Source organism: Patiria miniata, unplaced genomic scaffold, assembly GCF_015706575.1.
Source record: "Patiria miniata isolate m_02_andy unplaced genomic scaffold, ASM1570657v1 HiC_scaffold_19, whole genome shotgun sequence".
Lineage (NCBI taxonomy): Eukaryota > Metazoa > Echinodermata > Asteroidea > Valvatida > Asterinidae > Patiria > Patiria miniata.
This window is the reverse complement of record NW_024037057.1, coordinates 3,149,687-3,175,584: the sequence shown is the minus strand read 5'-3', so window position 1 is coordinate 3,175,584 and position 25,898 is coordinate 3,149,687. Positions and strand designations below refer to the sequence as shown.

The following is a 25,898-nucleotide window of genomic DNA, read 5'->3' as shown; positions in this document are numbered from 1 at the left end:
GGTCCATGTCATCACCATCTAAATTGCAGACAGACAAGTCCAACCTTTTGAGGCTTTTGATTTTCGACAAATGATGGAATGTAGGCTTTCTAGCAATGCTGTTATTTCCGGACAGATCCAATTCAACAAGGTTGGGCATGTTGCTCAGTGCCTCGGCAATGTCCTCCATGTTACCTTCCTTGGAAATGAATCTTGACAAGTGCAACCTTTTAAGGTTCTGGAGTCTTGCCAAGTTATGGCATGCGCTGCCAAAAATCGTAGTGACAGACAGATCCAATACAACAAGGTTGGGCATGTTACTCAGTTCTTCCGCAATGTGCCTTATATCACTACCCTCCAGGTTGCAGTCTTTCAAGCTCAGTGTCCTGATGGTTTGGATTCCCGCCAAGTGAGACCATGAGTGACCGGAGCCAGCAAGACCCTTATTGCTAGACAGATCCAATTCAACAAGGTTGGGTAGATTACTAACTGATGCCGCAATATTCTTTAACCCTTCCATTGTTAAATTGCAACTGTGCAATTTCACTTTCGTCAGCTGCGTTAAGCCTTTCATACTTGAGGATAAACCTGTACATCTGCCCAAATCTATATATTGGATATTCAGCTCTGTCAAATGTGTTTTATTTCTTACACTGGTTGCAATGTTTTTCTCGGTTAATGAGCAACGCCAATATACTTTAAATTTCGAAACATTTGTCATCCTACTTGCACAATTGGCAAACTCTTCACCAAACCTTTTCAAGTCGACATTTAACTGCAGCACGTGTACTTTCTTAAGGTAAGCATCCTCTCTGTCCTTGGTAATGTGATCTAAAAAGTACATCAACGATGTCAAGGTATCGCTGCTCAAAGTGTTAATCGTGAGTGTATCGCTTAGAATAGAATCTATTAAGTGTTCTGGTGGCAAAGTCTGGCACTGGCTCTCGAAGTAGCAATTCAGGGCTAACTCTAAGCTGTAACCATCCGAATTTTCATTACCGTCACACCCAAGAATTCCTTTGGTATTTTCTTTGTCCAATAAAATGTCCAAAATTGACTCTGTCCGAGGCCCGTCATTGTCAGCGCAACAAAAACGCAGAAGATATTCAAAACCCGATGTAGTGTGTTTGAAGAACGTTGCGAATTGATGTATATCATGTTCATCTAAACTTCGGTAGTACATCGCAGCGCAAAATTCCTGAAATGTCTTGTGAATGAAATAAACACTTTTACAAGCGTCCATCCTCTTAAAGACTCGCTGGCTGGTGAGGATGCCAGCTTGTATGGCCATTTCAAGCTCATTCTGGTCAAATTCATCCTCTTGAAATGAAAGCTTTTGATCAGACGAAAGTATACCATTCAAAGCAACCTTTCCAATTGCAATAACAAGCCTTGAGATTTCTGCTTCTGACATGTTTGTCTTTCGTCTAAATATGTATTTCACTGCCTCGTCGTACAGTCGCGAAAGAGTGTTAGGCAGTGTAGAACTCTCTCTCCACAATAAACACATCAACAACAACAGCATGGGACTTTTTGCCAAATCGGACAGGACCTCTGAGGATGTAATCCTATTAAGAAGCCCATTAGCTTTGGATGGTTCTTTTGAGTAAAATTTGTTTGTATATACTTTAATATTGTGTTTGCTAAACCCCAAAACATCCACAAGGCAAAATGGCCTCTGAATCAAGGTACGCTTTGCCAGTCTGTCATAATGAGAGGGGCGGGTGGTAACAAGTACATTGCAGTCTCCGTACTCTCCCTTTGGATTAAGCATTTTGAGGAGAGAACCGAACTTTTTATCATCAAGTTCGGTCGTCATGAATTCATCAAAACCATCCAACAGAAACAACACTTTGTCCGATTGGGCTTTAATGAAGGATTTCAAATCGTCCCTATTCACATTATTTTCATGTAGTAACTGATCAAACAGTGCGTCAATAACATCTGACTCTTGTTTGAGAGAATGCATTTTCAGAACAAAAACAAGCTTGTACTTTCTTAGTACAGAATCAGAGTCACAAGCCCAATCGTAAGCAATTTTGTCAAAAAGGGTCGTTTTCCCTAGCCCAGGCAATCCTCTTAAAATCGCCCGTATAATTGGATGACCCTCTCTTGTTTGAAGTTTGAAGATGTCCGAGTACGATTTTACCTCTCCCTTCAAATCATCATAATCATCATCCTTCTGTAGTTGTAGCTTTGTGTAGATGTCCATGATATGCATTTGGTCGTCATCGACCCATGGAAGCATCTGCACATAGCTACCCCTATTAGTGTAGATATATTTTAGTTTCTTCTCACACCTATCCGCAGCAAGCTGGGTCTCGTGTGATGTCGTATGACTGCGACCTGGCTCCTCACTTGATTGGCGCTTTTCTACTGGGAAGAGAAATACAAAGGACATCCAATCAATAACGTCAATCACATTGCCCGCCTTATAACAAACATCTTAGCAAAATGCCTTGCTGTCAAGTTGTTTTCTGGCGCATAAACTGCAGCCGGAGGAAATGGAATTTGCCATCTTTCCAACGTTGGTTACATCTATGGTTAATAATCCATATTTAAGATGTCATAAGATGTCACGTAGTTAGCAGTAATCGTGGAAATGTGAATGAGATGCTGAAAGCCTTTTACTTTTCTGCAACTTTGCGTACATGACTGTCATTGTGGTTGATTTTCACGTCTATAGATTTCCCGTTAGAAAACTTGCACTACTAACAATCTTACCATCATAACATCGTTTGAATTAAAAGTAGCATTAAGTCGGATGTCACCGTTTCCAGTGCAGAGGTTGGGCAAAGCCAACATTTGAAAGTGCGGATGATTTCTATTTTCTTTCGAACCTCAACCTGCGGGGCCCTATTCTACTTCTGTGCGTGCGTGTGTATGTATGTCTGTATGGGTGTAGGCATTACGTTCACTGTGTGGACTTCCGAACAAAAGATGTCCACATAAACCAGGTACATGTAGCAGCGACGTTGTGTGGACTTGCCCACGTCCACACAATGTTCCCCCCCCCCCCCCTCTGGAAAACAGGTTAAAAGGCATTTTTGGGTTAGGTTTATCTATGGCGGAATGAAGAGAAACACTAAAAGGGAATCATGGAAAGTAAAACAAGGGTGTTTTTTTTACAGGTTTTTCTTAACTACACAAAAACCAAGGAATGTTCACACTATGTATGCACGTATGTAACGTAAACATGTCTGTGTTCGGAGCGATCAATTCTCTTCACGAACTGCACCCAGCCCCTTCCTACATTCAGCCATTTTATTTGAGTTCCAAAACAAAATACTCGAAAAACTCCGTTACCAAAAATACTTCATCCGTGGATGGCGGGCTGCGATGTTTTGACTTAGGAAGTTCAAGGTTGCTATACGATTATTCAGTAACTAAATGCGACTTACTGATTCACAGATATATTTCACATCGCCACTGTAAATGTTACAATGTCCCATATAAAACTTCTTGAGATGAATCATCCTCTGCAGACTAGCCGCCCATATTCCGACGTTATCACCTAATCCTTATATTGCCTGAAAGATCCAGATTGACCAAGTTTGCCATCCCTTTAATCGTAGAAGTTGGACCTACTGCTGCAGCAAGGTGTTCAATGTCGGGGCTCTGCAGTGAACAATCAAGTAAGCTTAAACACCTCAGCTGTGTTAGGTTTTGTAAGGGTAGGGTCCATAAATCCGCAGAACCACCTAGACCATGAATACCATCAAGGATCAACTGACTAAGTCTCTCCGATTTCTGAATGACTGCACAATATCTAACAAATCCTGAGCGGTCAGTAAAAAACTATTAATGCTCAGTCGATTGCCATTATCGCATGGCTGTACACGGGCCACGTAAATGTGACTACTGAAAAAAGTACACCAGACTCTCCATGCGACCTACTGATTCTGTGATATATCTTGCATCCTGACTGTTTAAGTCACAATCAGTCATTTGAAGTGTCTTTAGGTGAATCATCGACGGCAAACTAGCCGCCAACTTTCCCGCGTTACCACCCAAGCCCTTATTTCTTGGTTAAAGGTTAATTTTGGCCAAGTGTGGCATCTCCCCAACCGATGATACAATAATGTGGTATATCTTGTTGATTTATGTGACATCAAAATAAATCGAGCGATTTCAGGTGAATCATCGTCTGCAAACTAGTCGCCCACGTTCCTTCGTCGCCACCCAGCTCACTTATTATTTCCTGAAAGGTTGAGATTTGCCAAGTTAGAGATCACTATATTCTATAATTCAAACTATATGATCTAGTGATATCCTACCATGTGGCTGGGACAATATAAAACATAGAAATGTGAGTAGTCTTGATTACACGCTGGCTACTTTAATGGCTTGATTTATCTTGTCTGACCAACTTCCATTTGTTTGCATCGTCAAATGTAACCGTACAGTTTGCCAAATTTCCTTCAACTACTGAGCATACCTGATGTGCCCTGAACCAAGTCGTTCCTGCCCGAATCAACCAGAGCCTTCTCCAACGTCCGCCATGCTTCTGGGTAATTGTCCTGCTTTCTCCACCATGCGCTTAACATCTCAAAGCACTGCCTTACAACATCGTTGGAATGATTAGCCTTAATTATTTCAACCTCTTCTTTTGAGGAATTCAAGTTTAAGGCCAATTCTTCCCAGTGTGTTCCGATATTCTTAGAATCATTCCAAATGGATTTGTCGTCAGGTCGCGCATCTGTAAATGAAAACAAATACATTGCAACATGAACAAAGTGCATTCAGTTTAATTTGAAGTCATAATGACTATTGTTAGAATGTATTCGGAGCGAGAGCGTGTACATTTGTATTTCTGGTCATCTCTAAAGATACTCCGGTTGTTATGTTCCAACATAAGAAACGTGCGTACTACTATATCGGGTGGGGTTGACCTGGCCAAACCGACCCCAAAACTAATCCAAAACATTAAATATATAAACCAAATCTGAACCCTAACCGATTTAAGCTCCCCCCCCCCCCCAAAAAAAAACCCAACAACAACAACAATTATTTGACTAGCCTGAAGAAGAAAACATTGATTCCCTCCACATTTTAGGTAACCGGGAACAAGTCTACTCGCTAACCGGATATCTATGCGCTGAAAAGGAACCCCGAGTCGGAGGTTCGCTGCTGCCTAAAACCAGAAGTATAGTATTTTTATCTTAAATATATAACATTTAAGTTGAACACTTGTTGGGAGCAAAATTGCAAATTTGTTGAAGAGCACGACGGTGCATCTTTAACAATTTGATTTTAATAGAAATTAAAAACAATAGAATGAAAATAGCAAGCGAGAGAAAGATCAAACATATATTGGATTTCTCGTAATTATTTACCTGGTCTGCTTTCTGTCCCTGGCACTCCCACATGAACCAGTGGTTGAGGTTTGTCTCGATAAGCAGCTTCCTGTCGTCCCTTTCTCTGGTCCTCAGATGATGTAGTCTCATTCTGCTTGATTTTTTTTTTAGCCCCTCCCATTTGTACCTCTGATTGAGAATTGTCTCTGTGAGTAACTTCCTCTGGTCTCTGGTCCTCAGATGACGTAGCTCTTCTCTTCCTGCTCTGTTCTTTAGCCCCTCTAATTAGTACCTTTGGTGTAGGTTTGTCTCGATGAGCAACTTCATCTCGTCTCGCTCTCTGTCCTTTAGATGATGTAGCTCCTCTCTTCCTGCTCTGTTCTTGAGCCCCTCTCATTTGTACCGATGATTCGTGTTTGTCTCGATGTGTAACGTCCTCCTGGCACGTTCTCTGATTCTCAGATGATGTAGTCCCTGTAGTCTGATGTAGTCGATGAGCAGTTTCCTCCTGTCTTGGTCCGCGTCCTTCAGATGATGCTCTCCTTTTCTCTCTTTCTGCAACTTCTTCCTGTTTCATCCTCCATTGCTCTTCAGAAGGGACCATTAAAGCCAGCTCAGCACGCCCGATTGAATTTAATGCATCCTTCAAATTCTGAAATCCTTCCTCGCGATTTGTTTGCTTTATCCACCAAGAAAGCAGCATCTGTAGGCTCCTTTCTTTGTTTTCTTGGCAGATTTTTTGGAATTGCTTGATTTCGTCTTCTCCGTATCCCAGGGATTTGGCCAACTGTTCCCAGAATGATTCAGTTTTCGAAGCTATGTCTCGAAAGAACTGATCACCGACAGGGTGTTTGTCTGCCAAATAAAAACGAAACCTCTTTGTCGGTAAAAAGCAATACATGTCTTTTCGTTTGAAATAGATGCCTTTTCGTTTGAAATTTCATAAAAGAAATGTACACAAGGAAATAGCAAACAAATTAATAATGAATCTGATTTCCTTAAGTAATCGCTTATATCTGTAGTGGTCCTTATTGAATTGCATCAGAGAAGGAGGCGGTGACATTAATTTACATACTTATACTTGTACCAATGCTAAGTAATATATAACGTTAGAGCATCAATCGTGTTTAATCATTTCCTTTTCTGTTTGCTTATACCGCTCTTTTCCCGTGACATTAATCTAGTTTGAGGAGCGGATGTGGCATTCCCAGCTAAATTGTGAGGGCTAAACGCATTTTGTTCTCCATCTTGCAAGGTTATTGTTTTCATAAGCATGTACCTTTTGGTCCCCCGCCCAGTAGGCCATCGGTACACAGACGGAGTGAGATGTTCTCGTCCTGATGAATTCCACAGTCGTGAAGTGTCAGCAAGTTGTGGAGCTGGCAAAAGAAATAAGATTCTTAATGAACACATTTTTCGAAGCATTTTAAACGATAGTTTAGGGTTTCAGATTACATTACACTGGTTCAATATCTAAATATAAATGTAACTTTTTATGGTGCGTTTTCATCTTGAAACTAAATCGGTGGGGGTAAAGCCAACAACTATTAACTTTCTTGAACATAAGTGCGTAAACTCCAGTGTGCCGACATCAAAAGCAGCACTATCTGTACACGACTGTCACTTGAATCAGAAGAGGTTGTTCTTACAACCAATAATGCATGGTCTTTAATTCAATGGAATTTTGATTGGTACTTCGCAACATGGTTGCTTTTTAAAATATGGAACCGTCTTTACCTCAAAGTTACGACAGTTTCTTCGGATGAACAGTCGCTGTTGCTGAGGATGCACACCAATTTTCTCGCTTATTATCACTTTTAAGATCAAGACAGATGTCTCTGGATCCAATCGCAAACTAGTTATCTTTGGTTTTTGTAAGCAGTTACCTCGGATGAAGACTTGCAAATATCTGCGACTGTCAGAAAAGAGATTTAGCTTGTTAAGGCTCTTTTAATGTTTGTTTTAATTGACATATATGAGTAAAGGAATAAAGGTTAAGACCATCAACTAATACTGTGACCATTCACTACACTATTATTAAAATGAAGATATTTTGCTTTCCAAGGGAGTTTAGTTATCAAAAAAAAATAATAAACCACCGGAAATTTGGTGCTTGGCTACCTCTTCAAACACGGGGTGCAGTACGAATACCAGCGTTCAAACATGTTTTACCTGATAAGCTGAGGTTTGTCTTGATCAAAAACTTGTTCCTTTTTCAGTTTTTCTTCCTCGGTTGATGTCGCCCCCTTTTGTTTGCACTCCTTGTCAACTCCTGCATCTTGACGCCTTTCTGGCTCGGGTCCAGCTGCTTCGTCTCTCGATGTGCTCGTTACTAATGTAAGAAGAAAAACAGAGTGCATCTTAATTGTATTGAATAATGTATAATTGTAATCGTTTTATGTACTTCGTAATAATTTGTTTCTGTCTCCGTTTTTTTTTACAATAAAAAGTTTTTAACAATTATAGTTAAACTGCTTATGTGTTTGGTATGAAATCTGGGTACCATATACATGTACATTCAATATTATATCGTCTAATGTAAAATGTAGTGAAATATCACTCATAATCATAAGAAATCTGCTTTTCCCCATTTTAGCTCACCCGGTAAACTTTGGGCCAAATCAGTCAGCCCTATGGCCTCCAATGCTCGTCTCAGCTTCTGAGCTGCTTCGTTGCGATCTGTCGTCTTTTCCCACCAAGTGAGTAGCATGTGATGGCTCTCTTCAGTGCTGCCTTCGTTGGTGGTTTGGATGTCTGCAATTTCCGCTTCTTCATATCCTAGGTGTTTGGCAAGTTCCTTCCACGATGATTCAATTTTCGGGGACAAGCCCTTGAGGTACTCATCGTCAATGGCGGCCTTGTCTGCCAAAAAAAATTTGAAGCGTGCCTTCAGTGAAACATTTTCTAGTGCGCCCTCCGGTATATACAACCGCTACAGAAAGAGACTTTTGTTCTTTATAAATAGCTCAACTAAAGATAGCAAAATCTCCATAGAAGGTACTTTGTTCATTTGAACATAAATCGTTTCCCGAACGAGGTCATTTACCTTTAGGTAACTCGTCGTTTTTCAGTTTCTCTTCCTCGGTTGATGCCGCCCCGTTTTGTTTGCTCTCCTCGTCTACTCCTGCATCTTGACGCCTTTCTGGCTCGGGTTCAGCTGTTTCATCTCTCGATTCGCTCGTTACTGATAAGAAGGAAACAACAGTGCATAGAATTGTTTACGAATGGCTTTTAACTGATTTTGCTTTTTTTAGTTTGTTAAAAAAATTAACAAGGCAGTTTTATAGCTTATTTGCTTTAAAAAAAGTACCTCATCAATTCTCTTCTGTGTCCTGAAAATACATAGCATATGCCTAAGTCTAGTTTTACTTTTAGCTCACCCGGTACATTTTGGGCCAACTCAGTCAACCCGATGGCCTCCAATGCTCGTCTTAGCTTCTGAGCTGCTTCGTCGCGATCTGTCGTCTTTTTCCACCAAGTGAGTAGCATGTGACGGCTCTCTTCAGTGCTGCCTTCGTTAGTGGTTTGGAAGTCTGCAATTTCCGCTTCTTCATATCCTAGGTGTTTGGCCAATTCCGTCCTTGATGATTCAACTTTTGAGGACAAGTCCTTTAGGTACTCATGATCAATGCCGGTTTTGTCTGCAAAAAGAATTTTCAACTGGGCCTTCAGTGAAACTTTTTCAACAGCAACAATAACAAAAAGTTCATGTTCTTTATTAACAGCTCAACTAAAGAGAGCGAAACCTCCATAGAAGGTAGTTTATCCACTTGAACATATTTTATTCCCGAACTATATCGTTTACCTTTTGGTACATCGTTGCAGTTTCGATCGTCTTTAGATAGACGGAGAGAGATGATTTCATTCTTGTCGACATCATTCTCCTCAAGTGTGAGTAAGTCACAGAGCTGATAGTAGATAATGTTAAAAGTAAACTACTTTGTTTAAACGACTATATAGCAGATTTATATTTAGGCCAAATTATTGAATAATTGACAAATAATATATTTTAATGAATAAATAAATAATCCCATTTGTACTATGCGTAAATTTTAGCTTTGCATCTTTCAATTAAATTGTGTGGTACATTGAAACATGCCGACCTGAAAGTTTTGCCGGTTGTACAAACACTGGTACCGCGCCTCGACACCAATCTGCTTTTCAATGAGCTCTTTTAGCGATTGGACGGATGTCTCCAGATCCAGTTGGAAGCTAAGCGTCTGTGGTGCATCATTATTATCGTTGGCATTTTCGGAAGTCTGGACAGAGATATTCAGCTTCTGTTTCGGGTTGCTGATGGCACTGCAATTAAAAGGACCGGAGTATATTTTTCTTTCTCTTGGGACATTTTGGAATTTGGTTCCAGCAATACCGAAATTATACACTGAAAGTATTTTTTTCTCTTTCACAATCAGAAAGTGCAACGGCGTGATTTTATTTTAACTTTTTTTTCAATGAATACACACAAAAATTCATTAAATGTGACATCGTCGTTTGTGTGGTCGGTTTAAAGTGAATATACATCATTTGTTTTTGTTGTATTTTCAGAAATGGATGGATTTGGGAGGTTAGTATTTTATAGCAAATATTGTTACACTGACTTTTTTTTGACGTTTTGGGTTCGAAGATGCTATAACAACCAATAAAAACAATCATTTTCCTGTAGTCTGGTTCCCTGACTCCATTTAAGATGAAACTGAGCAAAATATAGACGTTGGGGAATTGTAAGGTCAGGGAACCAATCTGGCTGGCTTGTACCCATTCACAGGTGTGTAATCGATTGCAAACAAAAGCAGACTAAGAACTAAATATGGTCAATTGGGGCAAGTATTTGAGAAAAAAACAGGTTTTTCCCAACGCTGGTCGGCCGACTTGTGTTGGAAATTGATACAAAATACCACTTTTCTTGAAAATGACAGTACACCAGGTGCCATAATTTTACAGGATGCTTTAGACTGTTATTCACTAACAGTCCAGCAAGATATTTCCTAATAATTTGGTAGATTTATTTTTTGATGTTTGCAAATGTTGTATTTTCCCTTTAACGTAAAAAACGGACAGAAACAGAAGGTGTTTTCCTTTGCTCACCACGCCCAACCATTTCTAGAAACTACTGAACCATTTAAGATTGCTGTGGTACACGCCATTCGGGTTTTCCTTGGATCTTTAATTGCATAATCAATTTGCATGAATATTTAATAATTTGAATGCACTTACTGACTTCTAAGACTCGCCAAAATTATTCAGCACTGCAGGAATATCTGTACTGAGTTCAAATGCATCACGAATTTGGAATGATTTGGAGTGGATTATCGCCGATGTAGATGTGACACCATTGAAACTTGTATGGGATCGATGATTGGTCATAAATTGCATTTGTGTACAGCGTGGCTGGAGTTTTCTTTCAGGAAGATGTTTAAGGAAAAAACTCCTCTTTCAAAGGTTTACTTTACTTTAGGTTTACAAAGGTTTTTCGCGTAATGAGAAGATTGTACGGAGTCACACCAGAGAGAAACACCCTCTTCCTACGCCTGTTGACTTTAATCTTCCTGCTGACGAGCAGGGCGACCGTGTTAACCGGTTTTCGGCTAACTTTGACAGATGTTGTGTTTAAAAACGAGTTTGACGGAAAATGTGTACAGAATAGATTTTTTTGCGGGCAGATTTCTGGCAGAATTCTGAAAAATGGTTATTTGACGGAAAAACATGGCAAATTTGAAAAAAAATTGTACGTTTTGTTAAAATACTTCAATCTTTTCAAACAAACCCTTGCATAATGGGACAGGTTGCCTGGTATGGGTGCCGAGGTTCACTGGGAACCGGACTTCGTCGTGACACAACCACGTTTTGTCTCAAATTTACGCAATATCTTTATTTGACTATACGTTGTTTATAATGTAATTTGAACCTTAATTAAGGCAATAGTTCAACATATGCATGTGATTTTAAGCGTTTATAGTGTATTTCGGGTAATTCTGGGGAATTCGGCATATTTTTTTATCAATCGGACAGATTTTTGTAGTGTATTTAGCAGAATTTGGCCATGACCTTACGGTCACCCTGCTGACGAGCTAAGAGTTGGCGTGGTTGCACACGACGTCAACCTCGTCCCCAGTGCTTACTTTATTTCCAACCGCGTTTTCAATAGTAAGCCCTGGATAGGAAACTTTCTTCCTGTATCCTGATTCGATACCGCAATTGGCTAGAAATGGGTTTTTATCGTGTACTCGGTGCTATATATTCACAACGTGCAGTACATGTTTTCGCTCATCATTCGTCCACGCCTTCTCGAAAATGCTCTTTTTTTCCAATTTGTTCGTATTAATATGAAATGTGATACTGCATGTTGTCTCGATAAAATCGTAACAGTTTAATTAAATAAATCGTGTTTTCGTAACTCACGCCATGCTCGCGTTGTGACGAATTGCTGTTTTTACCCCGGATACCACATACAAAAACAAGCGCTAATGTAACGCACACGCAGGCACCAGACTTTTCCTCATTTGCATACGCGTTCAAAAATCTTGCACATGCAAATGATCCAATACCCTGGGTACGAGGTTGACACGACGGCTGTTGCCTTAATGTATGCATTCAAATCCTGAAAGGTCTTTTGCAGCATTGTGGTATTTGCCGAGTTAAATAAAGATGTGAAGGTTCACTTACAGAGAGGAAAATCAGGTAGAGGTTGTTTATGTATCGGCGTTCAATGTTCTACTGCGATAGATTGTATGTAAATCAGCTATACGGGGAGGCCAAGTAAACACAATAGATGACATTAACTCGAGAAGCGCATGACTATTTTCGTTTTGATAATGAACCCTAGCAAGGTAGCACAGTACAACTGACCTGGTCTTGTTTGAACTGGTTTTTATCACATTATGAGGCAGGACACCAGATCATGAGTTTATCTTTAGTGATTTACCAAACCACGGATTCATTCCCGGGTACGGCTTCGTCTCTGACTTCAGAATGATTCTTGACGTTTTTAATGTCACAACCAAGTGGATATTCTTCAAACGTTGGCAAAACAAATAGAAATAACAAAAAAGTACTCCGTAAATAGATATATTTTACTTGCTTAAATATTGTATGAGTTAATTTTGTATGAGTTTTAATTTATTGATGTAGGATATACTATGTATGTCTGTATTTGTGTAGTTTTTACATTCATGCTTTTCATGTGTTTTATAAAAAGGTCATTAACTTTCCCACAATGGGATAATAAAGTTTGATTTTATTGTGTTGTATTGAACCAGAACAAGGTGCTTGGATTGAGCTGGATTCCCCTTAGTAAGGGACCTCAAATTCTCCCAAAGCCAAAACGGAACGGAAGCCGTGCACTTGAAACCCACTTATATTTGACTTTGTAAACATTCGCATAAACGCCGTAAACACTTCAGTTTTTGGACCTTTGATACATGGCGTGATATTTTAGATAACAGTCAGTAAGCTCTTGGGGACAGATATTCTTTTTTGGGTACAATCTTTGAGACAATCTTTGAGACTCTCAGGTTACGGTAGAACGCCAACAGAGCAGAAAATCATTCCAATATAAAGCAACTCCAAAACCCTTTCAACGCCTTTTAACAAAGTTGCTTCTGCCCTGCTATTTTGGTATTCCATCCCGTACTTTGTTTTCGTTGCTTTTTTGTTTGAGCAATACAGAAGTTTCAAGTTGGAGGCATTGCATATAGCGCATCGAAAGAAAAAGGTGATATTTTGTTATGGAATAATTACCGAACTTTGACAATTTAGCCGGGTTTTGTGATTTTTGTTCCAGTGGCTTGGAGACGTTCAAAAGAGAAAATAAGGTTCCTCTTAAACACACAAGAGCAGGGACCCCCTTACAAAATAAGTAACGATACTCAACATCTTTAATGAATGGTATTGTAAAAGTTATTTTACATAGAACATGGCATCGCCCTCCCTCGCTCAATATGGCCTATTCGTTGTCATCTATACTTGATATGACCCGTTCTTTATATTTATCAACTACACTCTATGTCCGTTTTTTATATTAGTGAACTACACTTTATCTGGCCGAATCTTCATATTTGTCAACTACACTTTATATGGCCGATTCTTTGTATTTGTCAGCTACACTTTAAATAGCCGATTCTTTGTATTATTTTGTCAGCCACACTTTATATGGCCGATTCTTTGTATTTGTCAGCTACACTTTAAATAGCCGATTCTTTGTATTTGTCAGCCACACTTTATATGGCCGATTCTTTGTGTTTGTCAGCTACACATTAAATGGTCGATTCTTTGTATTTGTCAGCTTCACTTTTAATGGCCGATTCTTTGTATTTGTCAACTTCACTTTATATAGCCGATTCTTTGTATTTGTCAGCTACACTTTAAATGGCCAATTCTTTGTATTTGTCAGCCACACTTTATATGGCCGATTCTTTGTATTTGTCAGCTACACATTAAATGGCCGATTCTTTGTATTTGTCAGCTACACTTTATATGGCCGATTCTTTGTATTTGTCAACTACACTTTATATGGCCGATTCTTTGTATTTGTCAGCTACACTTTAAATGGCCGATTCTTTGTATTTGTCAGCTACACATTAAATGGTTGATTCTTTGTATTTGTCAGCTACACTTTATATGGTCGATTTTTTGTATTTGTCAACTACACCTTATATGGCCGATTCTTGGTATTTGTCAGCTACACTTTAAATGGCCGATTCTTTGTATTTGTCAGCCACACTTTATATGGCCGATTCTTTGTATTTGTCAGCTACACATTAAATGGCCGATTCTTTGTATTTGTCAGCTACACCTTATATGGCCGATTCTTTGTATTTGTCAACTACACTTTATCTGGCCGATTCTTTGTATTTGTCAGCTACACATTAAATGGTTGATTCTTTGTATTTGTCAGCTACACTTTATATGGCCGATTCTTTGTATTTGTCAACTACACTTTATCTGGCCGATTCTTTGTATTTGTCAGCTACACTTTAAATAGCCGATTCTTTGTATTTGTCAGCTACACTTTAAATGGCCGATTCTTTGTATTTGTCAGCCACACTTTATATGGCCAATTCTTTGTTTGTCAATTACACTTTCACACACTAAGTGCACAACTGACGATGATACATGCTCACCCTCACTCACAACTGGATTTTAAGCTGACAGAGCCCAAAATATAAAATACAATAAGGAAAGAAATAAGAACGATATCTCTAGCTGTGGGCCAGTCCCGGAGACATTAAGTTAGGGTCTCTTTAAAAAGTCACCCGACTTGAATCTGCATTGGAAATTGATTACAGAACAAATTTGTATAGACAGCTTGAATTTTCTTTAAAGAAATCTCTGGAAAAAATGTTGCAACCTGAACCTGCACAATTTGGAAATGTCTCTCAGTCCAAGATTAATGTTTTATCATAATTTTTGCAATGATTGACCTTCATGATATGATTATGAAGAAGAAAGTGGCGTCAGGTTGCAACTTTTTTTTCCAAATCTCTTACCTTTCTGATGCAGGTCTACTTCTTGGTTTGCGGGTAATCGATGATGATGATTTCTTTCTCTCTTGGGAGTGGTAATGTGACGACGGTTTCCTGTATGGAAGCACAGAAAGAAACGCTTCCTTCCTACGCCTGCTGACTTTAGTCTTCCTGCTGACGAGTTTGGTGTTGGAGTGGTCGTACACGGCGGCTGTCGCCTTAATGTAGGCATCCAAATCCTGAATGGTCTTTTGCGGCATCTTGGTAATTACCGTGTTGGTGATGAAGTTAGGTGTGAAGATTCACTCACAGAAATGAAAATCAACCAGACGTTGTCAGAAGCCGTCCGTGTACTGGCATTCAGTGCTCTACTGCAACGAATTGTATGTAAATAAGCTATAGGACCTACGCCTCATAAGCAAACACACTTCACCGTAACTATTAAGATGCGCCTACTTCTCGTTTCGGTAATAAACCATTGAAAGGTGAAGCAGACTACACCTGCCCTTTATCTTTGGGGATTTTCCAAACCACGAATTCGTCTCATGCTCCAGCTTCGTCTCTGAGAATCATTTTTGGAGGTTTTTTTTTAATGTCAACAGCAAATGGATATTCTTCAAAGTTTGGCTTCGCATTATAATATTTTATGATTTTACTGAAGCAGAACAAGGGCCCGGACTGAGGCTGATTCCCCTAAGTCAGGGACCTCAACCTCTCCCGAAACCAAAGCAGAACTGAAGCCGTGCACTGGAAACCCATGATTATTTGACTTTATCTAGAAAGGTGCATTAGTAAACATAAGTGCCGTAAACACTTCAGTTTTGGACTTTTGGAACATGAATGATAAGCGGCCATGAAAAGTATTGGCATTGTCAGAACGCACGTATACATGTTGTATTAAACATGGACGACACTGTGCCTAGGGCCTACGAAAAATGTGGGGGGCCTACGAAAACTTGGGGGAGGGCCTACGAAAATACCGCAGTGTGCCATAAAACACATAGGCCTACCCACACACACCCACGCTTACATAGACATAGAAGTGGGGTACTTCCTTTGTTCGTGTACTAATTTTGCAACGTCGCACACTCATGTCAAAATGCTCTTATTTTAACCATACTTAATTTCCTGGGCTGAAATTCGGACTTCATATCCCTTTTCTAAAACTCTTCCATTTGCGACGTATCAACCCACCTTGGAAATTCCTAGTTTTTGAGTAAAATCCATATATCTATTTCGTGAAAAACTTGTGGGGTACTAAAACGGTACCCCTTAAGTCGGTGGGCATTCCTTGTGGGGTACCTCCCATTGTTCCGGTACCCCAGAAGGCAGTGGTTGTACACACACCCATACGCGCAGAGAAATGTTTTTAAAAAAGTTTTAGGGTCTCTCTCGGAATTTTCGATTTCACCAACTGACGCTGTACAGCATGTATGCATTGGCCCTACGTATATAATGTACGTGTTAAGTCTGTCGTTCTGAAGCACAGTGCCCCCGAACCCCGCGCCGTTTAAACTTCGCACTCGCACAATTAGTACTGATCAAGATACACATGTTTGTACCACCCCCACTTTTAAGAAGCGAATGACGCCCTCAAGAATTGGTGCCAACAGGCTGTTAGGGCTAGGACCTAAACCAGTTTGGCCTGGCTTGATTTGTACAGCCCCCCCCCCCCAACAAAGTGTGATCTGGATCCGTCCTTGTACCCCTACTCCCAATAGCCCTGATCTATAACCACAGGTTTTTATTGTGTGTGTTTTTTTTAGACAGGGACATTTCTGGATCCTATTACATGATTCCTAGTGAATCCAACTTCAGGCGGTGATTACTCACATGGTTTTAGGGGACATTCTCCATGTTGTCACATTAGATCACAAAATATGAAAATAAAACTGCCCTCAAACGCACATGAAAGCATTATGATCGCGTTAAAAAAAATGATCTCCACTCTTGTAATGCAAAAGTGCCCCTCAAAAACACAAATACCCCTCGCGCATTAACAAGATTGTGAACCTCCTCGAGATGGAAAACTATCCCTCGAAAACACGAATGACCCCTCTCGCAATACAAAAAATTGTGCCCCTCTCAAAATGGAAAACTGGCCCGTAAAGAAATAATAGTGCTCCTCATGCTTTTAAAATGTAATTAATGCAAACATTTTAAAAAGTGTATATCAATGTTGGAAGTAAATTTTGCTCTGGGTAACATGTATTCCTTGCAACGTGAACGAAAACAGTTCCAAAATGTTCTCCTCATTCACACCGACGAAAGCTAGGTGTCTTTTTTTCTTAGCAAATGCCTCTTTTTGGCGTATTACATGTGCAGGTGTTAGTAAAAATTATACTCGCTTGTTAAGTACACAATACGACCCCAGTTTAGATCGTTCAGTCGCATAAGGTTCATGGATTTCCTTTGTTTCATCTCAAAGGCCTTTTCATGACCGTAGACTTGAGTCAAGGGCGTATGGCAACCCGGACACGAAAAAAGACCATGCGAGTGGCGGGCTCGATGGCTGCGTGCGCCGTCATCAGGGGCGTAATTCCCGGAATGGGGTTGGGATGGGGGTATATACCCACCATACTTTTTGACCGGGGATGGGCTTTTGAATGATTCCCCATTTTTTGTGATGAGAAAAAAAATGAGGATTTTGAGGAATTTTCCGAACGTCCCAGCAACTAATGTATTCAATAGCACTGGAAAGTGGAGAAACAAAGTACAAAGGCTTTTAAAAATGTAAGTGCGAGTATACATAATTGATAAAGAACGCCCCCAGTATAATGTGGTGTCCAACGCCCCCCCCCCTTTCAAATGTCCACGGCCGGGCAAATCAGGCGTTTCATGTGCCACTAAGAGTTTGCCACGGAGAGTTCATTTTCCTAGTGCGTTGTGGGAGATGGTCGACAAATTCGCAGCGCGGGACATTTGAAATTGTTAGTTTTTTTTCCTGTAAGTAGTTTTGTAAGTGTATGATTCGAGTAGGCCTATAAAGTTGCCTTTTTCTTTTCTTTGTATCAATATTGTGTTTTAGTAAGGCGGCAGAACGCTATACCCAAATTTAAAGCCAATTAGCTAAAGTTGTTTAATGACACTCATTCAAATGGGCCTTGTTTTGTGACCGTATTTTGAAAAACTGACTCTCCACGGCAAACTCTCAGATTTCCCCCACTGGACGTCATATTGCACTCGCGTGGTCATCTTACTATAATTCAAGGAATCTCTGTCTGTCTGTCTGTCCGCCGATTATCTCCAGAACCGGGCACCGTATGAAGTTGAGAATCGGCGGGTGTATTTCTCGGGGCCACAGAATGTGCAGTGCCAAGTTTGAAGTTGTTTGGAACAGCGGTTCTCGGTTCTCGAAAAAGCTGCAAAAAAGCAGTATTTTCGGAGGCAAACGTGGCAGCTTAGAACATAACACCACGCACTGCCGTTCTTTTCAATTGTTTACGTCATGTATAGGCTAAAGCGCGCGCGCTCAATATGACGCAAACAATGCACGGACACGCGCACGTGCAGTGGTGTAGGCCGACACATTGTCCAGTACTGGTGAATAGCACTGCATACCATGTTTTCGTATATACACGGGCACATTATTTTTGCAGTCGACTGAGCGACCATTGTAGGTGGTCGAACTTCAAACTTGGCACAAACTTTGACGTAAGTGTGCGTTCAACCTGTGAAAACAACACCATTGAATCGCGTGCGTTGTTTGCACGAGCAGTTCTCCAAAACTCTGCAAGTATGCAACCTATACCAGCGGCAAAGCAATTTGCGCTTCCCGAACATGCACATTTTAGACGGGCACTGCACTAGTGATTCTAATCATGCCACCGGCTGACGTTAATGTGACATTGTATTATAATGGCATCATTCCCTAGACTTAGCGTAAGTGCAAGAAAAGATGAATTTCGCAAACTAGCTAAGGGAGCTGAATGAGAATCTGACAAACAAAATTCCCTCGTATAAACGGGTCAGTAGTCTGATATAAATATAATGAGGTAGGGGAAACTTGCTAGAATTTCTCTCAGTCAGCGCGACATATTAGTGCCGGCCGTAAGAAGCGCGACACGGAACAATTGATGAGATAGAATAAGGACGAGCTTGGTAAGGTTAATTGCTCGTAGTGACTCTGAATAGACAACTGCTCGGTACATAAAAATGATTGTAGAAAAGAGTTACGTAACAGCATTTGTATGTATAGCACGATGCTGATGCATCTGTCGTGCAACTATGAAACGCAAACAGTGCGTTCGATTACTTCCCCGGCTTACTCGCGCCTGGCTCCTCGCGTAATGACAGACATGCGCAGTGGAGTTAAATAAACGAACGGTTTTGGGTAAAGTTTCGTGCAAGAGCTGGAAACATGGGCGTCGCCAGGATTTTTTTCTAGAGGGGGCAAAACATACTTTTCCAAAAAAGTCCTGTATTTCTCAACATATTCTCGATTTCTCAGTTTGAGAGGGGGGTAATGATATTTGCCCCCCCCCCATTAAATTTACACCAATATGACTTCTCGTCTCTTTTCTTTTCTTCTTTTTTTCTCTTTTTTTCCCCTTCCTTTTTTTGTTTTTGTTTTTCCAGGGGTGTGAATGTTGCAACCTGACGTCAATTTTTTTTAGGTTAGCATTAAGCAGGTCTTGGATCGCTACTACTATGTTAATGCGTTGGATCAAAGGTTTATTTGTCTAGCTGTTATTACTGTTGTTGACGCTGGTATGGACGTTTGGAACGCAATATGCAAAGGAGTCCTGCCATATGGTGCTTTGATCAAGTAGATATGCAGTATGCAGTGTATTACGAAAAAGGACACATATAATCGCTATTACACATGTATTATTTAGACGTGTATCGTTCATTAAAACAAACCACTGTTTAGCTGTTCGGGCGATAGTAAAATAGTTTTAAACTTCCAAACGAACAGGCAGATGGATGATATTGATAGAAGGACCAATAAATGCTCCCAAGGGTTTCTAGATATTCCCATCCCTTCATAAAGACAATACGTAGTGTATGCATTTCCTTTATGTAAAAATGAGTCAAAGAGAAAAAAAATCATTGAAATAGACCAAGCTTCCGATCCTCCTTGCAAGTGTCTCAGAGGCAGATGCTGTTTAATGTATGTAACAATGAATGCACAATTAAAGCTTTTCTCATGCCTAACCTGCCAATGCAAAACCATTGCCATGTTACTTCGCCTCAACCCCGCAACGCATAAGGCCTATTTCGAAATCGTATAATAAGGCCGTATGCCTGACGTCACCGATTTGTATAGGACGCAAATGGCGTGACTTTATGCAATCAAATGGCGAAGAATCTTGATGTCAAATAAATGACATCTTTGCAAAAAAGTAACACACAAAGTACATGTTCGTAAACACCGCCAATGGTGGACCCCGTTTGTACACTAACTTTTTAGCAACAGCTCTCATTGGTTTTGTACACGAATTGCAATCGTGGACGTTCGGTCAATCGTTGACGTACTTTTGTCCTATAGGTCCACGATTGCCGGTGTTAAAGGTGTTAACAAGGTCAGATACTGCCTCATTAGTTGTTAGATTAAAAGTTCATGAGTAAAGTTTAATATTAAATGTTTCCTATATAAAAGCACAATACTTGAAAACCAAAATAAATTACTTAATTATATTAAAAAAGGGAGAAAATATGACTACGAAGCCTAAATATGGTTTATAATTTCATATACCGTACACTGAGAGCTTCTATTCTTTTGGAACTAACAGGTTATTTCATTTACTTTCGTTCAAACCAAAGTAACTCAGGCGCGGTTCTACGGGGGGGGGGGCTGGGGGGGGGGGGCTGTAGCCCCCCCAAATTTTGTCTAGCCCCCCCCCCCAAAATAAATTCCGAAAAAAAAATTGCATTAGCAAAAAGGATTGTGATGTACATGCGATCGGTCTCCCCCTAAAGAAGAAATAGCCGTGACAAGGGTGCATTAGTTAATATATTGTGAATGATTTTAGGATTTTATTGGCGCTCCCCATTGAAAATATGGCGTAAGCCCCCCCCCCCCCCCCCCCCCCCCCCCCCACCACCACCTATTGATTTTCGGAGGCCTAAGTGTCTGGAAAAAATAACCTGTCAACATTTCAGTACGCCTCCCTGAAAAAATTCTGGATCCACCGTGCTAGCCCCCCCCCCCAAAAAAAAAATTGGTTCTAGAACCGCGCCTGAAGTAGTGTGTACCCACCTTTGCTTGATACTAGTGCAGTGCCCGTCTAAAATGCGCATGTTCGGGAAACGCAAATAGCTTTGCCGCTGGTATAGGTTGCATCATTGCAGAGTTTTGGAGAACTGCTCGTGCAAACAACGCACGCGATTCAATGGTGTTGGTTTCACAGGTTGAACGCACACTTACGTCAACATTTTTGCCAAGTTTGAAGTTCGACCACCTACAATGGTCGCTTAGTCGACGGCAAAAATAATGTGCCCGTGCACATACGAAAACATGGTACGCAGTGCTATTCACCCATTGATCCATTAGTATTCACCCATACTGGACAATGTATCGCCCTGCAATGCACGTGCGCGTGCCCGTCCTTTTTGCATTGTTTGCGTCATATTGAGCACGCGCGCTTTAGCTTAAACATGACGTAAACAATTGAAAAGAACAGCAGGGCGTGCGGGTGTTCTAAGCTATATACTGCCACGTTTGCCTCAGAAAATACTGCTTTTTGCAGCTTTTTCGAGAACCGCTGGTCCAAACAACTTCAAACTTTGCACTGCACATTCTGTTGTCCCGAAAAATATACCCGCCGATTTTCAACTTCATACGGTGCCCGGTTCTGGAGATAATCGACGGACAGACAGACAGACAGAGATTCCTGGAATTATAGTAAGATTGTATGACTTGATTATGATCACCCCGGGCTTGTTACAAACAGCTACAAAGCACCTCTTTTCACAGTCTTGCATTGACAGGCCAGTTCCTTCAGTTCTGCGTTCAAATTGAGACACAAATCCTCCAATGCTCATCAAAAAAAGGTCCAGCTTCACAAATGGCTACGTTGTCGATAGGTGCCAGTACGGGCAGTTAAGACTCTGGCTCTACTGTGCGAATTGTGAAATGATCGCGCGATACTAGAAAAATCACCAGATGTCTGACGGAACTATTTTTCCCCGATTGTGTGTGACTAGTTAATATATAATTTCAATGGGTAAATTATAAAGCCGTCCACAAATCCAATTTGTGAACAGTGCACTAAATACAATTCATACAGGAGATTTAAATACATACGCTACCGTTTAAGTGTTTTCTTGCCTTTGGTTTGCAGAAGGAATTTAAGTATATTCGCACTTCTCTAGGACTACATAATCATCTAGATCTCCAATAGTTCGCAAATCCTACTGCGTATTGCATATTACTAGTGCAGTGCCCGTCTAAAATGCGCATGTTCGGGAAACGCAAATAGCTTTGCCGCTGGTATAGGTTGCATCATTGCAGAGTTTTGGAGAACTGCTCGTGCAAACAACGCACGCGATTCAATGGTGTTGGTTTCACAGGTTGAACGCACACTTACGTCAACATTTTTGCCAAGTTTGGAGTTCGACCACCTACAATGGTCGCTTAGTCGACGGCAAAAATAATGTGCCCGTGTACATACGAAAACATGGTACGCAGTGCTATTCACCCAAGTATTCACCCATACTGGACAATGTATCGCCCTGCAATGCACGTGCGCGTGCCCGTCCTTTTTGCATTGTTTGCGTCATATTGAGCACGCGCGCTTTAGCTTAAACATGACGTAAACAATTGAAAAGAACGGCAGGGCGTGCGGGTGTTATGTTCTAAGCTATATACTGCCACGTTTGCCTCAGAAAATACTGCTTTTTGCAGCTTTTTCGAGAACCGCTGGTCCAAACAACTTCAAACTTTGCACTGCACATTCTGTTGTCCCGAAAAATATACCCGCCAATTTTCAACTTCATACGGTGCCCGGTTCTGGAGATAATCGACGGACAGACAGACAGACAGAGATTCCTGGAATTATAGTAAGACTAGTGCAGGGCCAGTCGAAAATGTGCGTGTTCGGAAGGGGCAGTTGAGAACTGCAGCTCGTGCAACAACGCAAATTATTCAATGGTGTGAACGCACACTCGCAAGTTAAACGCACAAAATGTCGTCACCCCCCCCCCCTGGGACTGATATTTTCCCCTACTGGACAATATAGTATCGTCCTACAACTGTAGCCCTGGCGTAGTTGTAGGGCGATACCATATTGTATTAGAGTTGCTCAGTCGACCGCCTACATACAGTGCAGTGATGGTTGCTCAGTTGACTACAAAATGCATGTGCCCGTGCCCGTGCATGCCACTCACGTACGAAGACATGGTGTGCAGTGCTATCGCCCTACAATGTGCCCGTCCTTTTTTTCATTGTTGCGTCATATTAAGCACGCGCGCTCTTGCTCAAACATGACGTAAACAATTGAAAAGAACAGCAGTGCGCGCCGGGTTCTAGGCTATATTCTGGCGCGCTAGGCTTCAGAAAATACTGCTTTTTTGCAGCTTTTTCGAGAACCGCTCGTCCAAACCACTTCAAACTCGACACTGCACATTCTGTTGTCCCGAGCAGTACACCCGCCGATTTTCAACTCCATACGGTGCCCGGTTCTGGAGATAATCGGCGGACAGACAGACAGACAGACAGACGGACAGACAGACAGACAGAGATTCCTTGAATTGTAGTATAGATGGAAAATGAGGTTTGGCTGTTGTCATGCTTACCAAACCTATCATTATTAATTTAAATGCCTCGTTTTTCCGTTGTCGGACTTCTGAGGCGTCGGACCAATGAGGCGGAATAAATAAATTTTATGCCTCATAAGTCCGAAATTTCGGACTTATGAGGCGTCGGACCTATGAGGCGTCGGACTTATGATACGGCCCCGTTACTTCGCCTCAACCCCGCAACGCATAAGGCCTATTTCAAAATCGTATAATGAGGCCGTATGTCTGACGTCACCAATTTGTATAGAACGCAAATGGCGTGACTTTATGCAATCAAGCCATTATACGAATTTCAATCGTGCACGATCGGTCAATCGTTGACGTACTTTTGTCCTATAGGTCCACGATTGCCGGTGTTAAAGGTGTTAACAAGGTCAGATACTGCCACATTAGTTGTTAAATTAAAAGTTCATGAGTGAAGTTTAATATTAAATGTTTCCTATATAAAAGCACAATAATGACATTTGAAAACCAAAATAAATTACTTTATTATACTAAAAAAGGGAGAAAATATGACTATGAAGCCAAAATATGGTCTATAATTTCATATACCGTGCACTGAAAGCTTCTATTCTTTTGGAACTAAGCAGGTTATTTCATTTACTTTCGTTCAAACCAAAGCAACTGTGTACCCACCTTTGCTTGATATTGTATGAATTGATTATGATCACCCCGGGCTTGTTACAAACAGCTACAAAGCACCTCTTTTCACAGTCTTGCATTGACAGGCCAGTTCCTTCAGTTCTGCGTTCAAATTGAGACACAAATCCTCCAATGCTCATCAAAAAAAGGTCCAGTTTCACAAATGGCTACGTTGTCGATAGGTGCCAGTACGGGTAGTTAAGACTCTGGCTCTACTGTGCGAATTGTGAAATGATCGCGCGATACTAGAAAAATCACCAGATGTCTGATGGAACTATTTTCCCCCGATTGGGTGTGTCTAGTTAATATATAATTTCAATGGGTAAATTATAAAGCCGTCCACAAATCCAATTCGTGAACAGTGCACTAAATACAATTCACACAGGAGATTTAAATACATACGCTACCGTTTAAGTGTTTTCTTGCCTTTGGTTTATTGCAGAAGGAATTTAAGTATATTCGCACTTCTCTAGGACTACATAGGGCCTAATCTAGATCTCCAATAGTTCGCAAATCCTACTGCGTATTGCATAAATGAGGTTTGGCTGTTGTCATGCTTACCAAACCTATCATTATTAATTTATTATTAATAGGTAAACTTAAGGGGACAGCTTCAGAGATGTAAAATTGTTGAACAAATAAAAAACAAACTTCAGCATTTTTTTAAAATATTTTTTTCCTCAGTTTTTGTCTCCTTTAGTAGGTTCCTTCATTGAAATAGGTTACGCGTATGATATTGGCTGTTGTTTATGCTTATATCAAACCTATCATTATTGCGAGTTAATTATTAAAAGGCCCATGTAATTGACATTTTATGCAAGCCTTGAACATTTGCTCTCTCATAGAATCTTTGTTGATTTTTGGTCTGTGTGTGTGTTGGGAGAGGGGGGTCACTACACATTATTGCTCGGACGATTCCAAGACTTGAAGGGGGAGGGGTCGTGTGTTGATTATAGCAGCCAAGTTTGACGCACGAAATTGACGCCTCGTTTACTTGCGATTAAAAATCTGGCGAAGACCGGGTTAATTTTTTTTCTTTCTGATCCATGGCTCTGAAGGACATTTTCAAATTGAAGTACATACAGAGAACCATTCTCGGTTAACAAATACCAATGGCCAAAATATAGAGGGTCCTAAAAGTAACTCATGCCGTTTCATGAGCATTGTAAAGATTGGTTTAAGTTTAAGTGTAAAATTAATTGACTGCAATACGTTCACATGTTGTATCATTCTCTATACATTGTTAATTGTGCTCAGATCGATGCACTTGCATTATTATGACCACCTGCGCCCAATTTCTTGGAGTTGCGATAAAGCGGAAAATACAATTTCTTTTTGCTAATTGCTAACTTGTTTTTCTTTGCTCAAACATTTATATTCTGCCTATTATATAGTTGTTTAAACTTTAATATTAGTATTCGTCACATTTTAAGCTAGGGGTTTGAATTGAAAAGTACTTGAAGTTTGAATAAAATTGCCCAATTTTGATGAAAATAGCAAGGCTTACCCCTTATACTCATTATTTTCGAAAAAGGTCAAATTTGCCCAATTTTGATGAAAATGCAAGGCTAACCCCTTATATTCTTTATTTCCAAAAAAGGAGAAATTTTGCCCAATTTTGATGAAAATGCAAGGCTAACCCCTTCTATTTTTGATTTCCAAAATAGGACGATTTTTTGATGAAAATGCAAGGCTAACTCCTGATATTTTTTGATTTCCAAAAAGGGACAAATTTTGCCCAATTTTGATGAAAATGCAAGGCTAACCCCTTCTA

General features: G+C 40.5%; 1 protein-coding gene across 1 annotated transcript; it reads right to left on the bottom strand.

Annotated features, from left to right (window-relative positions):
* Nucleotides 1–1,451: 1,451 nt before the first annotated feature.
* LOC119726018 lies at nucleotides 1,452–15,000 on the bottom strand. The gene is made up of 13 exons (XM_038197637.1): nucleotides 14,765–15,000; nucleotides 9,380–9,578; nucleotides 9,082–9,184; nucleotides 8,657–8,917; nucleotides 8,323–8,460; nucleotides 7,878–8,138; nucleotides 7,449–7,608; nucleotides 7,014–7,191; nucleotides 6,556–6,655; nucleotides 5,316–6,131; nucleotides 4,418–4,678; nucleotides 2,129–2,355; nucleotides 1,452–1,547 (listed from the first exon to the last, which is right to left on the bottom strand). The coding sequence occupies exons 1-13, from the start codon at nucleotides 14,998–15,000 to the stop codon at nucleotides 1,452–1,454; spliced, it is 3,036 nt and encodes a 1,011-aa protein (XP_038053565.1).
* Between the last annotated feature and the right edge of the window lie 10,898 nt (nucleotides 15,001–25,898).